General features: G+C 34.6%; 5 protein-coding genes across 5 annotated transcripts in view; 1 reads left to right on the forward strand and 4 right to left on the reverse strand.

Moving 5' to 3' along the window:
* LOC136800113 (nucleoside diphosphate kinase homolog 7-like) overlaps positions 1-19,139 on the forward strand; it is an 87,303-nt gene that overhangs the window by 49,364 nt on the left and 18,800 nt on the right. The gene's annotated exons all lie outside the window — the stretch shown is intronic.
* On the reverse strand, positions 371-1,904 carry LOC136800274 (uncharacterized). Its single transcript, XM_067056895.1, has 3 exons — positions 1,735-1,904; positions 1,244-1,530; positions 371-741 (listed from the first exon to the last, which is right to left on the reverse strand). Exons 2-3 carry the CDS (start codon positions 1,508-1,510, stop codon positions 412-414), a joined length of 597 nt encoding a protein of 198 aa, XP_066912996.1. The 5' UTR covers positions 1,511-1,530; positions 1,735-1,904; the 3' UTR covers positions 371-411.
* On the reverse strand, positions 2,053-5,039 carry LOC136800273 (uncharacterized). The gene is made up of 3 exons (XM_067056894.1): positions 4,475-5,039; positions 3,696-3,784; positions 2,053-2,653 (listed from the first exon to the last, which is right to left on the reverse strand). Exons 1-3 carry the CDS (start codon positions 4,973-4,975, stop codon positions 2,473-2,475), a joined length of 771 nt encoding a protein of 256 aa, XP_066912995.1. The 5' UTR covers positions 4,976-5,039; the 3' UTR covers positions 2,053-2,472.
* Positions 6,346-12,541, reverse strand: LOC136800269 (uncharacterized). The gene is made up of 6 exons (XM_067056889.1): positions 11,735-12,541; positions 11,157-11,248; positions 9,807-9,951; positions 9,300-9,366; positions 8,625-8,899; positions 6,346-6,746 (listed from the first exon to the last, which is right to left on the reverse strand). The coding sequence occupies exons 1-6, from the start codon at positions 12,284-12,286 to the stop codon at positions 6,402-6,404; spliced, it is 1,476 nt and encodes a 491-aa protein (XP_066912990.1). The 5' UTR covers positions 12,287-12,541; the 3' UTR covers positions 6,346-6,401.
* Positions 12,994-18,694, reverse strand: LOC136800272 (uncharacterized). Its single transcript, XM_067056893.1, has 6 exons — positions 17,503-18,694; positions 17,057-17,148; positions 15,876-16,026; positions 14,998-15,079; positions 14,278-14,540; positions 12,994-13,870 (listed from the first exon to the last, which is right to left on the reverse strand). The coding sequence occupies exons 1-6, from the start codon at positions 18,019-18,021 to the stop codon at positions 13,544-13,546; spliced, it is 1,434 nt and encodes a 477-aa protein (XP_066912994.1). The 5' UTR covers positions 18,022-18,694; the 3' UTR covers positions 12,994-13,543.

Here is a 19,139-nt window from a genome sequence, read left to right on the forward strand (position 1 = left end):
TAAAATGTTCTTAGATGTTCTTATTTTCAACATTTTATAAGAATTTTTGCTATTTTCTAAGAAATTTATTGTTTTAGCCCTAAGATGTTTTTTCAGTTGTTCTTGATATTTTTACCATCGAAGCATTATGTTCTTATGTAGTTTATTCTTACAAAAAGTTGTTTTTTAATTGTAGAATGGGGAAATAATATTCCAGTCGCCGTGGATATAGCTCAATCAGTTACACAAGGATTGTTTGATGCCCCCTATTTAAACGCTTGAGTCCTTTACCGTCTCTTCTTCAAAGTAACAAGCTATATAATTAAACAGTTTTATTTTTGAGGGATATAACTAAAGACGAAAAGAACGACACATTTAAAAAATAGCGACAAATTCTGAATTTTTCTTGTCTATGAAAATAAATCTAAAATCTCAAAATAAAGATGTTCTGCGTTTTTTCCTATCCAACAAATTGTCCCTGTCAATTTTTGTTGCCACAACATTTTTCAAGCTTGTTATCTCATTTTGTAGTTCAACCCATTGTTTCTTTCGTATAACAATCAATTCCTCATTTTCACTTTCTTCCTCTTCTCTACCATCAGTCAAATTGAATTTTCGTGTTTTATACTGACCACAAAGATAATTGTAGACATCATAAGAAAGCCCTATGGCGATCATGATCATTACCAAGATGAGCATTATCGAAAATACACTGACATTGCTGAATAAATGGTAAAGCGATTCTGAGTAAACTTCTGTCACCTAGAAACATAGTAGAGAGAATAAAATTAAAGTCTGTAAGTTTTATGACGGCAGGTGATGGGTTGGGAGCTTAAAGAGATCAATAATACAGTGGGGCTTTTGGTAAAAAGAGGGAAGCCAAGTTCATGGTACGATTTTCTAACAATGAAGTCGAAATTTGATTTCGCCGGTTTGAGAGATAGGAATAGCATTTCCTGCCCACTTTTTTAACTATGCTTGTTTGGCTTCATTTTCTTATTATTTATGCCATATTGGCCTTTAGAAAACTTAATTTTGCGTATATAAGCGTCCTCGGGCTGGTAAATTTCACTCACGACTTACTTGAGGATAGTACATCAAAATTTTAAATCTATTAAATGACTTTTCTTCTTGTACAGTCCAGTCTTCATTCATGAGGGAAATTAGTAGCCGTCCAATCGTGATAGATTTCAAGTTACAGGGGAGAAAAAAAGCCTTAGGTTATCTTAAGAGACTATCAAATACTTGCGATGATGACATTTACCTGGATTTTGCGCCGAAAGATTTTCTCAGCGTTTTCAACAGCTGTATTACGGTATTGGGCCAAACAAACTTCAGCTTCAGAACTTGGCCTGTCCCCTAACCCTCCAATTCCTGGCATGATGATAGAAGCTTCTATAGGAAGTGTTTTCACGACGGCTAAATGTACAAATCCCACTTGACCTCTGTTCCATTCGAGTTGCTCATAAGCTGCAATGTCTGTGTTCATCAAAGCCATTCGGACTTTATCTTCACGGAGACCTTTGTACATTTCTTGGTAGTTTTTATAACCTTAAAATTACACCAAAGAATTTCAATTCATTAGTCTGAATCGCAGACCTCTATAGATATACTTCCTATATGAGAAACTTTTTCGTTGGAGGATGAGAAGAAGCCTACTCAAATATCACAAAATTTTAATAATGTTCTGGAATGCTCTTCTATAAAAATACATTAAAGCATCTTTAGTCACAAACAGTTTATCTCAATTCTTACCAATAACATGTTTAATATGAAGTTGTTCTTTAGCAGCCCTCTCGATACCAGACCCTTTCAAAACGCCAACTTTATGCTATAATAAAGTGTAAACATGAAAGATGCAAGAGGTTTTAAATCGCAACAAAATCTCACACTCTCTTTGACATTTCCATTATTTTTTTACAACTTTAGGCAAAAAACAGCCTTCAATAATAAGCAGATATTTGACAAGAAAAATCAGATATCGAAAATTATTCAGTCGAGCTTAATAATATTCGACGAAGCGAAGCTGAGTCGAATATCATTAAAGCGAGACTGAATAATTTCGATATCCGATTTTTCACGTTGAATATATGGTTTATCGTTCACCAATTAGCAGAAATGTATTTTACTTTTTGTCCCATTATTTTGTCATTCAAACTTTCTCTCTTTTTATAACATTTTCGAACGTTTTACTATCTTATTTGAAAAATTTCATTGTTTTTATCTCTTTAATTACAAAACGTTCGAATTTCCTTTCTCTTTTGTTAAAAAGAACTTTCTTTTATCTGTTTTATTTATGTGACATTTACATAATTATTTGATCAAAAAAACTATTTTCTTTATGCTCGCTGCTACAGAAGATATATTTTGCTATCGGATATCTAAAAATATTCGAATGCGTTTTGCTTAGAGGTGGACGATAATAAATAGATATTCGACAAGAAAAATCGGAAAAAAAATATCTAAAAATATTCGACAGTACGTTTTATTTATTTATTTATTACTATTACTATTACCCTCATTTACCGTAGTATCATAGACTTCATAATGTCGCGTTGTTTTGTATGACTCTGCCATGAATCCAAACAGAATTGCAGCTACGATCATTCCAAAAATCATGTAAATAATTACAATAACTTTTGAAAGCAATCTCTTTGGTATAACATCGCCGTATCTAAAATCGATCATTTAAGAATGGACTTTTCGAAAAGAAAGATAATCGTACACTCTAAGGTCCCTTATTGGCGTTATTTTTGGGCACGTGGCGTAATAAGGGCCTGCGTTAAAAGGGCCAAGATTTTGCAGTTTTTACCTAAAAGTGGCGTTAATTTTCGATCATTATTTTTCAATCTAAAGGATTTTAGGTATGATTCGAAGATAAAAAGTATCCATTGTTTTACTCCATATCTAAGATCTCACAAAAATCAGTGATTTTGAATGGAATTTTCAACAATTTACTACCGAAACATGACAATTTAATGTAAATTTTAAACATTATTTACTAATTTGAAGCATAAGTAGCCATTTTTACAAATTTTGGCGTTATTAACGGCCCTACCTAATTAGCATAAGCCCAAAATAAGACTGTGGCGTAATTAGGACCGGCGTAAAAGGGGCCGGCGTAAAAAGGGCCGATATTATTATGAAACTCGTGATTCACCTTTGAATTCGAACTGAGTTTTTCTGGACAACAATAAAAACACTGTAGGTTTGACAGAATGAATTTAGCAATTGCTACTATTGAAAAGCTCAGTTTCATCTTTTTAATTCGCTTTAGTGATTGGGCTATTCCAGAAAAATAGGAGATACAGACTATTTCTGGAATAGCCCAATCACTAAAGCGAATTAAAAAGATAAAACTGAGCTTTTCAATAGTGGATACACACTGTACCCTGGTTTTTTACACTCGAAAAACCAGACCCCTGTATTCTTGATTTTCCAGACCACCCTGGACGTCACACCTCCTTAAAATATTACGTCCAGGGTGGTCTGGAAAATCAAGAATAGAGGGGTCTGGTTTTTCGAGTGTAAAAAAACAGGGTTATCAGTAAAATGAGGTCGAAAATCCAGAGTGTTCCAAAAATTAAGAAAAAATCCAGGGGGGTCATAAAAGACCTCCTCAACATAGGGGGTACAATTTTCTTCTCGAATAGCCCTCCTATTCTCATAGTTTTTAAATGTACGGATGGCTTCAAATCCAGGAAAGTCCAACTCACCCTACTGAACTCGATGTTACAGTTGCAAACCAAATATGCTTGCCAATTGTTCTAATAACGTTACCCTTTGGTACGTCCTTCGTTATCTCCTGTAAAATAAAAGAATTACTCAATTGTGTATGATTCTTATTATACGTTTATTATGTCGTTTTTGAAAGTCGGAATTACACCTATTTGACCCTATTTGTTGAAGAAAAATAAAAAAATAGGACTCGATTTGGTTTCAATTGTCTCTGATGGAAAAATGGAGTAATCTAGACTTCCAACTTGATACTGATAGGAAGTTGTGTTTCCGATAGGAAAAAATGGAGTAACCTTATCTCATAACAGATCATCCATTCTGCACATATCGTGCTCTACTCTAAAGGGATATGGCGAATTTGACGATCTGATCTGGTCGTTCAGACAAAACATAGCAAACTGCGTTTTCTTTTGCTTAAAAACAAAAGCGAAAACGACTGGGCTTTAGTGAATTGTTTTTGTATGATTGAAAATTGATTTTGGTGCGATTGTTCTGTTTTAGCCAATCAGTGTGTTCAAAAGCTCAAAATTCATCCCAAATCTGGATGTAAAGATCAAAGAGGTGCCCTAACCTAGGCAGATTCTCTTACGAAATAATAGCCTTTAGATTAAATGCGTGCTATGCGTGAAGTATCAGAATCTGCTCGGTGAATAGAGTAATCTAGACTTCCCAGTTGATACTGATAGGAAGTAAAGTGTTTTTGCCGGAAAACTTTCTTCAAAAATTTTTATCTCCAACAATAAAAAACAGATTTTACCGTTGCTAACAAAACGAATGCCCAAGCAAATTGTCCAACAGCTCCAAAAACTATCAAAACGTTCAAATCATAGAGTGTCTGGAAAAACTTCCATGAGCCTTCCATCCAATATTTGAGAGTTATGACCGAGATCGTTTCTGAAGTGAACACTGGTAGAGTTTCTGTCATGTTTGATGCATATTTTTTGACAATTGGACACAGATACCGTGCGGAACTCGGTGTTGCATTAAAAGCGTTTTCCCATTTCCGATGTACTTCCTCAAAAGTCGATTTAACATACTTGTATGATGGTAGACTTGAAACATTACATATTAATACACCTTCTCTTCTCATTTCAATATCAGTTTGGATTAGCATTCCGGTCAAATGTCCGGTTTTGGGATCGGTGAAAATGTAAGGTTTCATCTCAAAATATTCTATGACAATTTCTTCTGCAGTGACATGGTTTTGCTGGTTAGATATAGTTGACAACAGCAAAATTGTAACCAAGATTGGAGACATCTTTGAATCTTTTTTTTTTATCTCGGAAAATTGGGTTTATTCTAAAAGTTTTTTCATAATAATGGTGCAAATTTCTTTTTACCTTCATGTGGAAACCGTGTAACTGTCATTACACCTAGGTATTCTCTTAAGAATGCTTTCCACATTGTCGCAAAAAAAAAGAAGCATACTTTATCATGAACAGACTTTAAGTGAGATTATTTTCTTTTTCAAACTACTTTTCAAATTAAGATTTGGTCCCGGATTCTCTCCCTTGGTTGAAACTGTTCATCTAACGTTTCCAGACCATCTAAAAAGAACGACAAATAACTATTAAAAAGCGACAAAAAGAACGACAAACTCCAACCCTAACCCTAACTATCAAAGAATGACATCATTTTTGGCCGTCCACAACCCCGACCGAAAGTGACTGTACCAAACATACACAGATTTATTCGTCTTTGTTTATCACGGGAATTAAAACTGCATGTGGTTGAAAAGAATGATAAATTACGCATGCATATAAGTGTCTATTTGGGTGAGCTGGAAACATTACATGAACTAACTCTAAACTAGAGCGAATCTTGACAAATCCATATATTAACTTTTGAGTTTATAGAAAATGTACCTTATATAATATTAAAAAGATTTTTCTCAAACTAGAAGAAATCATACTGCTTTGATTACGTTTACTTATTGATTGAAATTCGAAATAAATAAAGAAACCACAAATCTGAATATAAAAATCTCTATTTTGAATTTATTTATCATATCTCTACAAAATAATATTTTTGAAATATTTATCAATTAAATGTTTTCAGATATTAATGAAAATTCTTCTACGAAAAAGATGAAAGTAATTCTGTCTATTGACAGTAAAAAAGGCCGAGTTATTCCATGTTGATCTGAATACTGATTTCTTATTTTTATTTCTGAATGGTAAACCAGTAGCGTAAACAAGGGGGGGGGCGCAAAATTTGTGTAGGAGAGCAGATTTTTATGACAGAGTAATTATCTTTTTATATTATGAATAGATAATTAGAGTGTCATAAAAATCTGCTCTCCTACACAAATTTTGCGCCCCCCTTGTCTACGCTACTGTAAACTAACTCTTGAAGAAACTCACAAACTAAAAAGTAATCCGAATTGACTCGAGTAAGAAGTAAACTCACATCATACTCAACTTCTCCTTTCCGAGGGGGGTAAATCACTCAAAAAATTATCGTACACTTTAAGTAAAGCAAACGAAGTCAATAAAAAGTCTATGAAAATAAAAAAATAGTTTGTAAAAAATCAAAACTAATGGGCGGTAGGTGTTTTCGAAACTATTAGGGCGCATAATATTTTGTGCCCGAGGGCGATGGATGTTTTCGATAAAAAGTCAAAAAAAGTCAAATGAATATTCAAAATTTAACGTACAGCTTTTCGAGTAGTTTTCCCTTCGCTCCTATCTGTCGACTCTTTCACCCAATTTTTCTAACGCATTCTGTACGATTCGGTTCAAGTTCATCAACTCTGTTTGTAGAATCATAAATTCACTTCTGGAAATGATCATTTCATCGCCAACGTAAAGGTTTTGTACTACATCTTCTTTTTCTTTCACTTGGTGCACTTTTTCAACTTCCTCCGTTTTCGTATTTTTCTTACAAGAGCTAAAATATTTCCATCCCAATTTCACAATGTCGAACAAAAGGCCAGCGATGAAGCTGCCAATACATATATAAAGTAACAAAGAGAACATCGTGATCTCGTGGAAAATGTCTGCTAATGGGATTTCGTATTTGACCGTCACCTTTTCAGTAAAAAAAGAACACGATTTAAGTGATACAGTGGGGTCCGAGGCTCGGAAAACACGAGTTAAAAAACACGAGTTAAAAAACACGAGTTACAAAAAAAACACGATTTACAAAAAACACGAGTTACGTTAAATGTGACGTCATCAATGGGAAATTATGACGTCACAAGTAGATAATTTAACTCGTCAATTTAAAAGAGAATTTGTTGATGCCCTTTGCTTAAGGTACAGATGGACACCGAAATACCTTCCGATCAATTGTGCATGTGGCCTTCGATTCGATGTCGACCATGCCCTTTCGTGTCCGAAAGGAGGTTTCATCCACCAACGCCATGACGAGATGAGAAACCTCTTGGCCAACCTCCTTTCACAAGTACACACTGACGTCTCCATCGAACCTCACCTACAACCTCTAACTGGAGAATCACTACCAAACAGCTCCAACAAAACAGACGAAGCCCGACTTGACGTGTCAGCCAGAAGTTTTTGGCAAAGGGGACAACTTGCATTCTTTGACGTAAGGATCACAAATCCGTTCGCAAAAAGTCACCTTAACCAGAAACCTCAAAACACATTCCGATCGAACGAACAAGAGAAAAAGCGGAAGTACAACAACCGAATCATCACAGTCGAGCATGGTTCGTTCAGCCCGTTCGTTATGTCTCCGTACGGAGGACAAGGAAGAGAAACGGAAATGATCATCACGACCCTTGCAAAGAAGCTCTCAGACAAAAAAGACATTGAATTTGGTATCATGTTGAATTGGTTGAGAACTAAGCTCTCATATTGCTTGCTACGATCAGCTATCCTATGCTTACGTGGATCGAGAACTGTTAGGAAATTGAACATTGATATGAATGAGATTGAAATTCATGAATCTACTAGGAGAAATTTTTAGTCAATCTCTCTTATTATTCGTCGATTTTGAGATTATTTTTTTCAGACTTTTGCATTCTCGTTAACCCCTTGTTTTGCGCCCGGCGTGACCGCAAGGTTATGCCACTATCCTTATGATGTGGATTTGTGATACTTGATTTGTTTGCCTCTTATTATTCGTTTTTAACTAATTTAGTCTTATAATATTTATATTTATTCTAATGTATATCCTTGGTCCTATTTATGTTGCACCTTAATCTTACGAGTTAAGTTATCTACTTCTGACGTCATAATTTCCCATTGATGACGTCACATTTAACGTAACTCGTGTTTTTTGTAACTCGTGTTTTTTTAACTCGTGTTTTCCGAGCCTCGTGGAGTCCCTATAACTCAAACAAGTTTTATGGCACCTTCAGTTAACAATGCCTTATAAACTTTACTCCATATATCAAAATTTCCTCAAGTTTGAGTTGTGGAGACAGTATCCTTAGCTCTAGTTTAGACGGCCCACTCTACGCCCTGCCTTTTCTAATTGTAAGAGTTGCACCGCTGACGTCAAAAGAGGGCCATGCATTGACTTTAGACAGCCATTATGCCCACTTTCATTAACAATTAGAATGGGCAGGGCGAAAAGTGGGCCGTCTAGTAAACTAGAGCTTATTTTTTGTTCAACCAAACTCTCCTGGATTTACTATAATTTTCAAGTTTGACTAATAGAATCCCCATATTGGTGAAGAGGAGCTCAAAATCAGCATTTTTTCACCAATTAAAACTGAGTATGAGGCTGGTATTCATGATATGCACCATTGCAGTAGCTTCTGACATTAAATCACGGACCCAATAGCTGATTGGTTGTAAGTGATGTAAAATCAGTCACTTTCAACCAATCAGCCGATGGGTCTGTGGAAGACATTGCAATGATGCATATCATGGATTGTTTTATATTTGTGTAAACTAAATCCTTATGAAAAAAATATTCTTATGAAATAGCATGCTTACTTCAGGTGTTCTTCGGAATTTTTCAATGGCATAACGTTGTGCTTTCTCCCAATGTTGCATAGTGCAATCCATATACTCTTCATCCCAATCAAAATTCAACGCAGCCGAAACAGAAACAGACATGGGAACCACAAAAACAACAGCTAATTGCTGATTTGAAGGTACCCCATCGTTCCAGTGTAGTTGTTGATATGCAGCGATGTCAGTATTCAGTAGTCCATACGTGACTTCTTCATTGAGAATTGCCGTGTATAGCTCATTGAAATTGTCGTATTCTATAATATCAAGACATAATAGGAACAAGAAAATTGAAGCCGGTTGTAAATCTTGCGAATGCATATCAAGGATAACTTTGAAGGCTCCCTTTTCGATTTCGTCTAAACAATAGAGTATTAGTGTGACCTGACCGACCAATATTGTAGTTTGCGCTTACTTCAGAAAAACCCTGGAACCGGAAAATATGCGTTTTCTTTTAATAAAGCAAAGCAGGGCAAGTGAAATTCATGTAGTTTGTATTTGTATTCAAATTGCTGATAATTCAATGAATTTAATTTTTAAGATTATTTAGGGGAAAGAGCCTAAAATTTAGCTCAGCTCAGAAAACTTAGGAAAATGGATTCTTGTCTAAATCAAGCTATATTTTCATTCCAGCAACAAAGTCATAAATCGGAATACCTTTTATGTAGCTATGAAATTGTTCTTGAAATATCCTGCCCGCCATGGCGCCCTTAATCGCACCAGCCTAAAATTTGAAACCGCGTCTGTAACGAACCAGTGAAAATACTTCTAAAGACAGTCCATTGAATAGGTTACATCTGTTGAAACCTAGATTCCACATGAGAATTCGCTTAGATTTTAACAGGACCTAACATCACAATCAGCGCCATAATATTTGGCACCAAAGGGTATTGCCATCAACATTTTAAAATCGCAAGTGATTTCTAAGTACGGTGGGAAAGTTGAGTTATAACATGAGACTTAAGACAGGATCTAAAACCTTAAAAATGTGTCAATAAGGTTAAGAATATAGCGGAGGTTACTTAACCCCTCCCAAATCGAAAAAAATACAGCGAAACAAAGTGGAAATATTGAAATCACAATTCTCGCCTGAGCTTTAAAATACGTTAAAATACCCAAAATTGTCAATATTTTCGGCGTTGATTATAAAAGTCAAGAACTTACAACAACTTGGTATGGTACATATTTTGCATCGTTCACAAAATTCGTTACCACAGCTGTCAGTAGAGATGCAAATATTAATCCAAAAACCATTATGATTACACCAAGCATTTTTGTCAAGATCATTTTGGGTACAATATCCCCATATCTAAGATTTCAAGAGTAAGTATAATTTGATATCTATGTTTTCAGGTTGTTTTACACGCATTAATTGATTTATGGTCGTTTTTTACAAATAGAATGAAAGTACGGACTTTCAACTTTTTTTGGAATAGATTTTAGAATGAAAGTTTATTCTAATTGTACGTGCATTGTACTCAATCTCCAAAAGTGATCTTTCAGGTTTGGCAAGGTTATATTACCGTCATTCTTCTAATTTAATCCGTCCTCTAATTAGTACGAATTAATTATTTTGGCAAAATGAAATAATTTATCTAACTCTAATTATTAGTACGAGTCCATGATCACGAATTTCTGATTTTCCTCTAATTTAGTACGATAAAGGTCAAATTTTCCTCTAATTATAGTACGAATAGTAAAAATAAACGAATTTTTTTTGTTTCAAAGACACTTCAAAGACAAGGAGGTATGGAGATACCAGCTGATTTCATTTTCAAAACGGTCAATGCAAAACTTTACAGTCAAATGAGAGAGAAAGTTCTCAAGGAACTGGAAACTTTTGAAGAAAAGAGAAAAGTTGGTCAAAATAAGAGTTTGAAAAAGAAAGAAAAAATAAATAAAAAGTACCAAAAAGTGTGTTTTTAATTTTTCAACCCCTAATTTAATACGATTTGATATCTCTTTTACTCTAATTATTAGTACGACAATCAACGTCAATTTCCAAGGTATTTTATTTCCTCTTATTATTAGTACGACCCCTTCAAAATAATTATTTTTTCCGGAGGATTAAATTAGAAGAATGACGGTATGTAATTTAGCGGGAATCCCGCCAGTATGGAGCTGATACTTTAAATAGCCCAGATATATAACTCACCTAAAGAATAGTCTAAAAAACCCGGGGGGGGTACTAGGGTTGCGAGTTGACGGGGGGGGTGTCGCCCGACTTTCGATCCTCGGACCCTTACCGGCACTAAAAAGGAGGAAAAAAAGGAAAATTTTGTGAATTTTACGACCCTTACCGGGACAAATTTGACCAATTTTGACCAAATTTCGATCTTTCTTGGGGTAAAAAGTTGGAATTTTCCTATTTTTCCTACCCTTAGTGGGACTGAAATTTGATTTTCTGATTTTTCCGACCCTTAGCGGGACTTTGGAAATCCAAAAAAGGCACCGTACTATCCATTTGCCTAGATCCCCCCCCCCGGATCTAAAAGTTTTTTTAAGGCATCTTACCCAACTGAAGTTAAAGTGACAAAGATGTACCAAATGTTTGATCCAATGCTTTTCGTTATTTTTCCTTTCGGTATTCCGTCAGTGACACAATCCTGTGCAAAATTGGTCATTAACTCAGAGAGTTTCTTCTGTGGTATTTCATACAAATATTTCTACTTTTATAATTTGTACCCCCTGAGGAAGGATTTTTTTGGATGGATTTTTTTTCAATTTTCATGACACCATTTGATTTTTTTTCTAATTTTTTGACCCACCCTGGAATTTTGACCTCGTTTTACTGACCACCCTGGATTTTCAACCTTATTTTAAAGACATTTTCAACCTCGTTTTACTTAACGCCCTGGATTCTGTATTTTTCGGAACACCCTGGACGTCACACTTCCTCAACATAGGGGGATACAGATTATTTTTGGAATAGCCCAATTTTCCTCAAAGACGTTAGAGAATCTGAGAGTTAATTCTTTTGAAGCTGATTATCTGATTCTCCCAAAAGGGATAATCTATAGTAAGTGCATTTTAGTCTGCGAAATGGTGATCTAATAAACAAAGCGTGTAAAATTTGAAACATGTTGACTTACGATTACTAATAGAAGAAGCGATGCAAACAGGACCAATAGCAACACATAAATGAATATACCCGCGAAAATGAAGAACCCATGAAAAAACTTGATTGTAAATTCAACATTATATTTCAAGCTTATCATCGCTATCCCTTCAGAGAAGAAAAGTTCGTCCAGTACAGATACAGGTTCTCTTAAAAAAGGACCATAGCTGTCCACTAAAGTTCCATTCTCTCTTTCGTAAGCAATTAGAGGAACATTTGCTAACTCGTTTGGGGATAAATTTTGTGTCCAATTACGTCTGGTGATATCGTTTGCTTCTATTATTGTCTGATCCCATTTTCGATAATGTTGGAAAAGATATTCAGAACGATTAAAATATTGATCACATGTATCTTTATTCGCTATTTTAAGCTGTTCGATTGCTTCGATAAACATTCCTGTCAATTTACCAGTCCTTTGGTCCGTATATATGTAAGGTTTCAATTCCCAGTAATTGAATGTGCGGTTTTGTTGACATGAGCATTGCACCCAGATTGAGATTATGGCAATGAAAAGAAGGGTATACATACTGCGGTTCTACAAACAAAAATTACGTTCTGACTGCGTTCAATTTAAGTTGGTGTCAAATCTCCAGGCCTCGAGATGAAAATTTTGAAATCAGTATCACTGTTTTCCTTCTTTCTTCTTTTTTATCCTTCGGATATAAAAGATGCAAAATAAATTTCAAATATTTTCCCTTTAGGTATTGCTCGTAGTCAAGGGTTATTCTAAATATTAAAAACTCTTTTTTGCTTTTTACTATCATTTTTGTGTCTCAGTTTTTGAAACAGTTCAATCGACTGAGGGAAGGAATTAAAAAAACCGTTTTTTGGGACATCTGATCAATGCAGTATTCAAATAATGAGATAAATACTGAATAATTAATAATCTTTCTAACCAGTTGGGGTTTCAATTTTTGGTTGCTTTGACATCAAAATTGAATCTGTCTTGAATATATATAATATGTATGTTTTTTTTTTACATTTCTAGTTCCTCATTTTATCAAGAATACTAATTTCTACACTTCTATCGTGTCAATGAAATCCTTATCAACTTTCCCAGGCCTGGTGGGAGCGGGAAGACTGGGGAAACGTCAGCCTCCCCAACTTTGAGTAAATGTGATTTTTTTATCAAATTCCTAGCGAATTCCCACTTTTACGATTGTTCCGCCGGGCCTGTTTCCCCGCTATTCTAAAAATGAAGTCCAGCACAAACGAAAATTCAAATATTTTGAATTCATTGCAGGTCGTGTATTTCTGGAATAGCCCACTATTCGGCATCGGGTCGTTGACAACAGAAAAAAATTCTACGAAATTTGAATTTTATTATTTACATTATCAATTTGTAACATTATTATAATGTTATATCTACTATGCTGTATATACAGTGACACTTGTGACACATTTAAAGTAAATACGTAAGGTTAATGTCAATCTTAAGATATTTTATCATCGAAAAAAAGTCAATTTAATTTTTTTTAATATAAACAATATGGTTTAAATACCAAGAATCTGAATGGCTGATTGTTTGCTCTGACTGGCTCTTGGTGACTCGGCTTACTCTGGCTCATTCCGGCAACTAGTAGTACCGTCCAGATTTCAGAACGACATCTGATTTTCCAGCAATTCATATTCATAAAATTGTATGACATAAAATTATAGTCTTATCCACGTGAAACCATAGCTATTGGAGCCATTAGTGTTCGTTTAATGCTAATCCAAAATTTTTTCCCAGTTTTTCATATACTTGCTAAAATTTTCTAGATTGAATTCACAAAGTATCTCCTTAGATTCCAGATTCATGATTGCTTTGATTAATCAATGTCTCTGATAATGTTGCCAAGCTTTGTTTAATTCCTGCCAACTCTTTACTGGCAAACTTCAGTTCCTCATCAAAGGTAGCTGGGTTAAAGATAGCACTAGTATGGGACAATATTCCATCTGTGATGTTCATTTTTTGTTTCCTGGTTTTCAGATATATGAGATTTAGTTGATGACTGAGGTCGAAGATCAATCCCATAGCCACCAGAACGCCAGATATCATTAGGATCCAGAACCCTTCACTTGTGCATGTTAATGTGTTGCCAATAGAATCGTAGTGGATCGTCTCAATCTAAAGATTAAATTTTGAAAAGTTTTTTTACGTGTTTACTCAAGCTTTTTTTTTGCAGTATACCAACCATGGTAAAAATAGGATTGTTGTGTATTTTACAGGGGAAACTCCTTACAACAATATTTCTACCATAGTCAATAGTATACAAATGATCTTTTCGTTTTTAATTTCGAGGTTAGTATTTTTTTTTCCCATCACATATTATGACCTCGCCATGCAAACGACCTTAGATTGCCCGTCAATATTAATCAAGTTTCCAAAATAAAATGAAATTTCCTCTTTGCTTTCGGTTGCTTTTACTAAAACCTATTTGTCAGTGATTTAAGGTAGATAAACAGCCGTACATTTCCATTTCCTTTTTGCCCAATGATCATCTTATAAAAGAAAAAACTGAAAAAGCAACTTACATGCACCATTTTCCTCCATTTTCTGAGTGAATGTGTGACCGCTTCATTGTGCAGATTATTGGTGCATTTGACTTGCAACAACAAATGTGGATTAACCATTATCTTGACCGGTATTTCGATTGGAATGACTGAAGTGACAGCCAGTGGGTTTTCTCCGTTATGGAAATCCTTTTGTTTGTAAGCTGCGACGTCTGAGTTCATTACGGCAGCGAAAACTTCACCACTACGCACAGCGTTTAATACTTCTCTGTACGTCTCATACTCTATGGTGGAAAGAAATAACGTCTTTAAGACAGTTTTAAACACTTTGTGATCTTAATAGCTTACTACAGTATCTAGGTGAAAAGGGTTTTCTCAGGGTCACAGAAGGAATTCACAGGCAAAGGATTTCAAACCATCTAATTGGTATTTATCTGCACATTTTCACTTGAAAATAATTTATCAGACACCATCCATGTTATAGCTTAATTGATGCCTAGTAAGTTTCGTTTGACGTTACATACCAAATATTGAAAAATGAAGAAATGCCTGCTCAAGAATCTCAAAAGACAATTCATAAATTACATCACGAGCAAGTTAGTTAATAAGTTTACTCTATTGTAAAAAGCAACACTTCAAATTCAAAGGTTTTAATCACTTTAATAATGGTTTCAAAACGAGGCAGTCGTCAAAATAATATATGAAAAGGCCTATGGAACTAAAGGGTGATCTTTGACTTACCGTATACTTTGATCTCTGTCGATGCCATGTTAGCATACTTTTCGATGAACATTTTTGACTCAATTCCTTTTAGTACGGCAATCTACAATAAAGAAATTATTAGAATTATTTTAGTGTTAACTTAGGCGATGCTATCGTCCCTATAATATATTATTATGATATAACATAGTTTGTATATTATAAAACGTAATATGTTGCGCGGATAGAGTCTATAGTGCTAACTACCTGGCCATGTTCCCTTTCTTTTTAGTCAAAGATGCTAAACTACTTTCAGACTTACAAATAAGCAAAAAAAAATAGAGGCAAAATTGTGGCCTATACAATCAATTGTTTATACAAATCACGTAACAAATTTCGTATTATCATATAACACCCATACTATATTTCATGTATTATAAAAGGCTCCAGTCTACTTTCTTTCATGTTTCGGCACTGAATAAATTATTTTGATTTCGTCTAAAGATAAAGTTTTGGTGATTTTCGTTGATTAAACAAAGACCCTCTAGACTTCTAAGCTTATAATAAAGTCTCATAACAAAGGAGATGGAATGTAATACAGAGTGCAGTATTTCAGACTGGGCAAAACCGGTCCAACATTTCATCCAACATGTCACTTTTCGAATGCTTGATGAAATGTTGGACCGGTTTGTGCCAATGTAAAATTGTCACAGAAAAGTAAGATAAAAAGAAAAAGAAGAAAAAAACGTGTTGGATGAAGTTAGTCCGCCATCAAACATTTGATCCAACATTTCCGGCAAGATCGAAGATTTTTAACATGCGAACGCTAACATTTTTAGTTTTTTGCAAAATTTTTTACAAATATTGGATGAAATGTTGGACCGATTTGCCCTGGCCTTTACCAACGTTATTAATATTACCTTTTTATTGAGTAAAACAGACAATCTGAATTCACCAGAGAATTCGTCAGAGATGATGGCAACTGTCAGTGAAGCAACCAATAATCCAAATATCATCCACGCAACTGCTATTACACGACTTGCAAACCTCAATGTCGTAACATCACCATATCTTTGATAAAGAAAAGACATTCTCATTTTTTATAAGAGCTGTTAAATGGTGACTCAACTATCAGTCCTTTTTTTTAATCTATATTTCCATCTCATGAAGTTCGTCTTCAAAGTTGAACTAAAGAATTTGACAGCATTCTTGGCCAACTTTTAGTTTCACTAAATGAAGGCCAGAGTAACCTGGTCCAACATTTCATTTAACATGCCATTTTTCGAATGTTGGATGGAACCGGTTTGTACCAATGTAAAATTTCAAATATGAAGAAAAAAACGTGTTGGATGAAGACTGTTCGCCATCAAACATTTAAACCAACATTAGCGGCAGGATCAAAGACTTTTGAGAATTTTATTTGACGTTTTTAGTTTTCTATCAAACATATCTTGAAATGTTGAATGAAATGTTGGACTGGTTTTCCCTGGCCTTTATTGCCGGAACTCACACTACTACTATGTTTTATCAATTGAATTACTCTCGGGTGCCTAATAAACGTACAGACCAAAATAAACGTACAGGGGAGAGAATAAAGTTGGAATTAATAAACGTACATGCTGAAATAAACGTACAGGCGAGAAATCAGAGCTAAAATAAATAAACGTACAGACTAAAATAAACGTACAGGGAATAATCTACCAATTTTTCAAAAGTAGAACATCCAGGTCGAAACGACTGACTTAAGTATAGGTATATCTCTTATAAATCAATGACAAGTACTAAATAAGCAAAACGTTCGAATTTACTCGTGTAACACTCGAAATCTCCCACAACACTTTCGAATGTAATTAACGGCCTTTCAACATATCTTACTTGAACAAAAAATAACAAATTTTAGAAGTATGAATTGGGTGATAGTGAGTGAAAATAAATAAACGTACAGGAGGGAATAAACGTACAGGAGGGAAAATTCTTCAGAATAAATAAACGTACAGTTCCTAATAAGGTGCGTACAGACGGGAAATTTGACACAAAAGAAATAAACGTACATGTACGTTTATTAGGCACCCGAGAGTAAGTACGCAGTCCATGGACTTACCCAACTGAAGTCATTGTGACGAAAGCCAACCAAACACCTTTCAATGAGCCGTGTATGAAATTTTGACAGAATCCGTCGTTGGTATTCCTTTCCTGAAAACATGAATTAATACAGGATTATTCAGTGATACTAAAACAGTTCATTTTTAAGATGCCATGATAAGTTTGCTTAGTGTGCAATATTCATGATATGCACCATCGCAATGTCTTTTGACGGTCCCAACAGCTGATTGGTTGTAAATGACGTAAAATCAGTCAATACGTCACTTTAAACCAATCAGCAGTTGATTCCGTGAAAGACATTGCAATGGTGCATATCATGAATAGGGAAAATAGGACCGACCGACTAACAGATATATGATGTGGGAAATCAATGCAATTCAAAATTAATTCTAGAAGCGGTGAAAACAATGAAATATCAAACAGGTAAATAACAACTACACTTACAATGATCCAGAACAACCCACCAACTACAACTGCCAATATAGCTACAAAAGCCAACAGCTGCATATTATACATTGCTCTTAATAGTTTGGACAAGAAACTTATATAATCCAGCCGTATAATAACTGCCAAACCCTCAGATGAGAATGTCTCTGTAGCCTCGATGACGCCCATGGGCGTTGCGGGCGGCTCAAGGTTGTCCATTATAGGGAAAAAACAAGCATATGGATCGTTAATGAAAGTGTCATAATGTGATGTCCAATTAACGCGATTTGTACCCAAATTATTGTCGTAATTAATTAAGGCTGTCTGATTTCGTACAATTTTTTGCCGATCACATGATCCGAGAAGCAGCTCATCAAAATATTGTTTGAACAAGCCCTCTATTTGACCGTTTTCGTCAGTAAAAATGTATGGCTCTATTTCATAGAAATATCCTTCAAGTCGCATTTCCGCGCTTGTAAACGTTGTGAAATATACTATTGAAATGCATATTCCAATGATACGATTACACCAAACCATTTTTATTTATTTCGTTTGTAGAGCTCCCAGTATTCTCTGACTTTATCAAGTGTCCTCTTGTGCTAATTCGAAGCTAATTGCAAGTCTTTAGCAAGATTTAGGTCACTTCTCCCAAACAAGGAACCACGTACAATTCTCACGTGAAATTTATTTGAATCGTCATGATAAATAATAATGGAAAATTCTCTTTAAATTTTTTGATTTTGATTTGCTCTAAACTCTATACGATAACCAATGATTTAATAGTCTTCTGTTATGATTACTTGTTCAATATTCAAAATCTATATCCGTCCCGAAGAGTATCGATTCAAGTTCTCCAAGTGTATCAATCATTCACGGTGAATTAAATAAACCACCACTGGTTTCCCATTGGTTAATTTACTCAAACCACAAACATCAATCACATATCGTGAATCATCAAATCAAAACTTTCAAAACAGTCAGTGCGGTTATTTATCCGATTTCTTCATCAACAATTTTTAACCAGCATCCAATCAAATTTCACCCATAAAATTTATTTATTCAAAGTCTACCAGTACTTTGCACAGTTAGGAGTTTTTAAATCAATCGATCACCCATTGGGTCTGTTTTAACATCTGGTTGATCATTTATCTTCCCCATACGGAGTATAATTTTTGTATTTTGAACTTGTATCTAAAAATAAGTGAATAAGTAGCATTCAAATGTATAAAAGTTTATAAAAGTGTTGACAGAATTTATCAGAAATTTATGAGTAATTCATTGGTTTGAATTGTGCATTCAGAATAGTTTTCAAAATCATTGGGAAAAATGTCTACAATCTTAGGAGACTTTGAAATTAGGAATTTTCAACTAACCCATTTTCTTTTCATGCTTAACCTCTTCCAGTCCTGTTATCTCTAATAAGTTATTGTGCATGTTTTGATGCTGGCTACCTTATTACACTTATATATAACTAATCATGTATTGGGCCATATTATTAAATTTCCATACGAGGGGGTGGACGAAACTTTCAAGTCAAAAAATCATTTCATGGAAATGTTTGGGTGCCGTAAACTCGGTCTTTTATCCCCTACTAAAATCAGTCTTTCATACCCCCTGGAAATTTTAAAATAATTTTTTTCCCCTGGAAAAATGAA

This window comes from Clytia hemisphaerica, unplaced genomic scaffold (assembly GCF_902728285.1).
Source record: "Clytia hemisphaerica strain Z4C2 unplaced genomic scaffold, Clytia hemisphaerica genome assembly, whole genome shotgun sequence".
Taxonomy (NCBI): Eukaryota; Metazoa; Cnidaria; class Hydrozoa; order Leptothecata; family Clytiidae; genus Clytia; species Clytia hemisphaerica.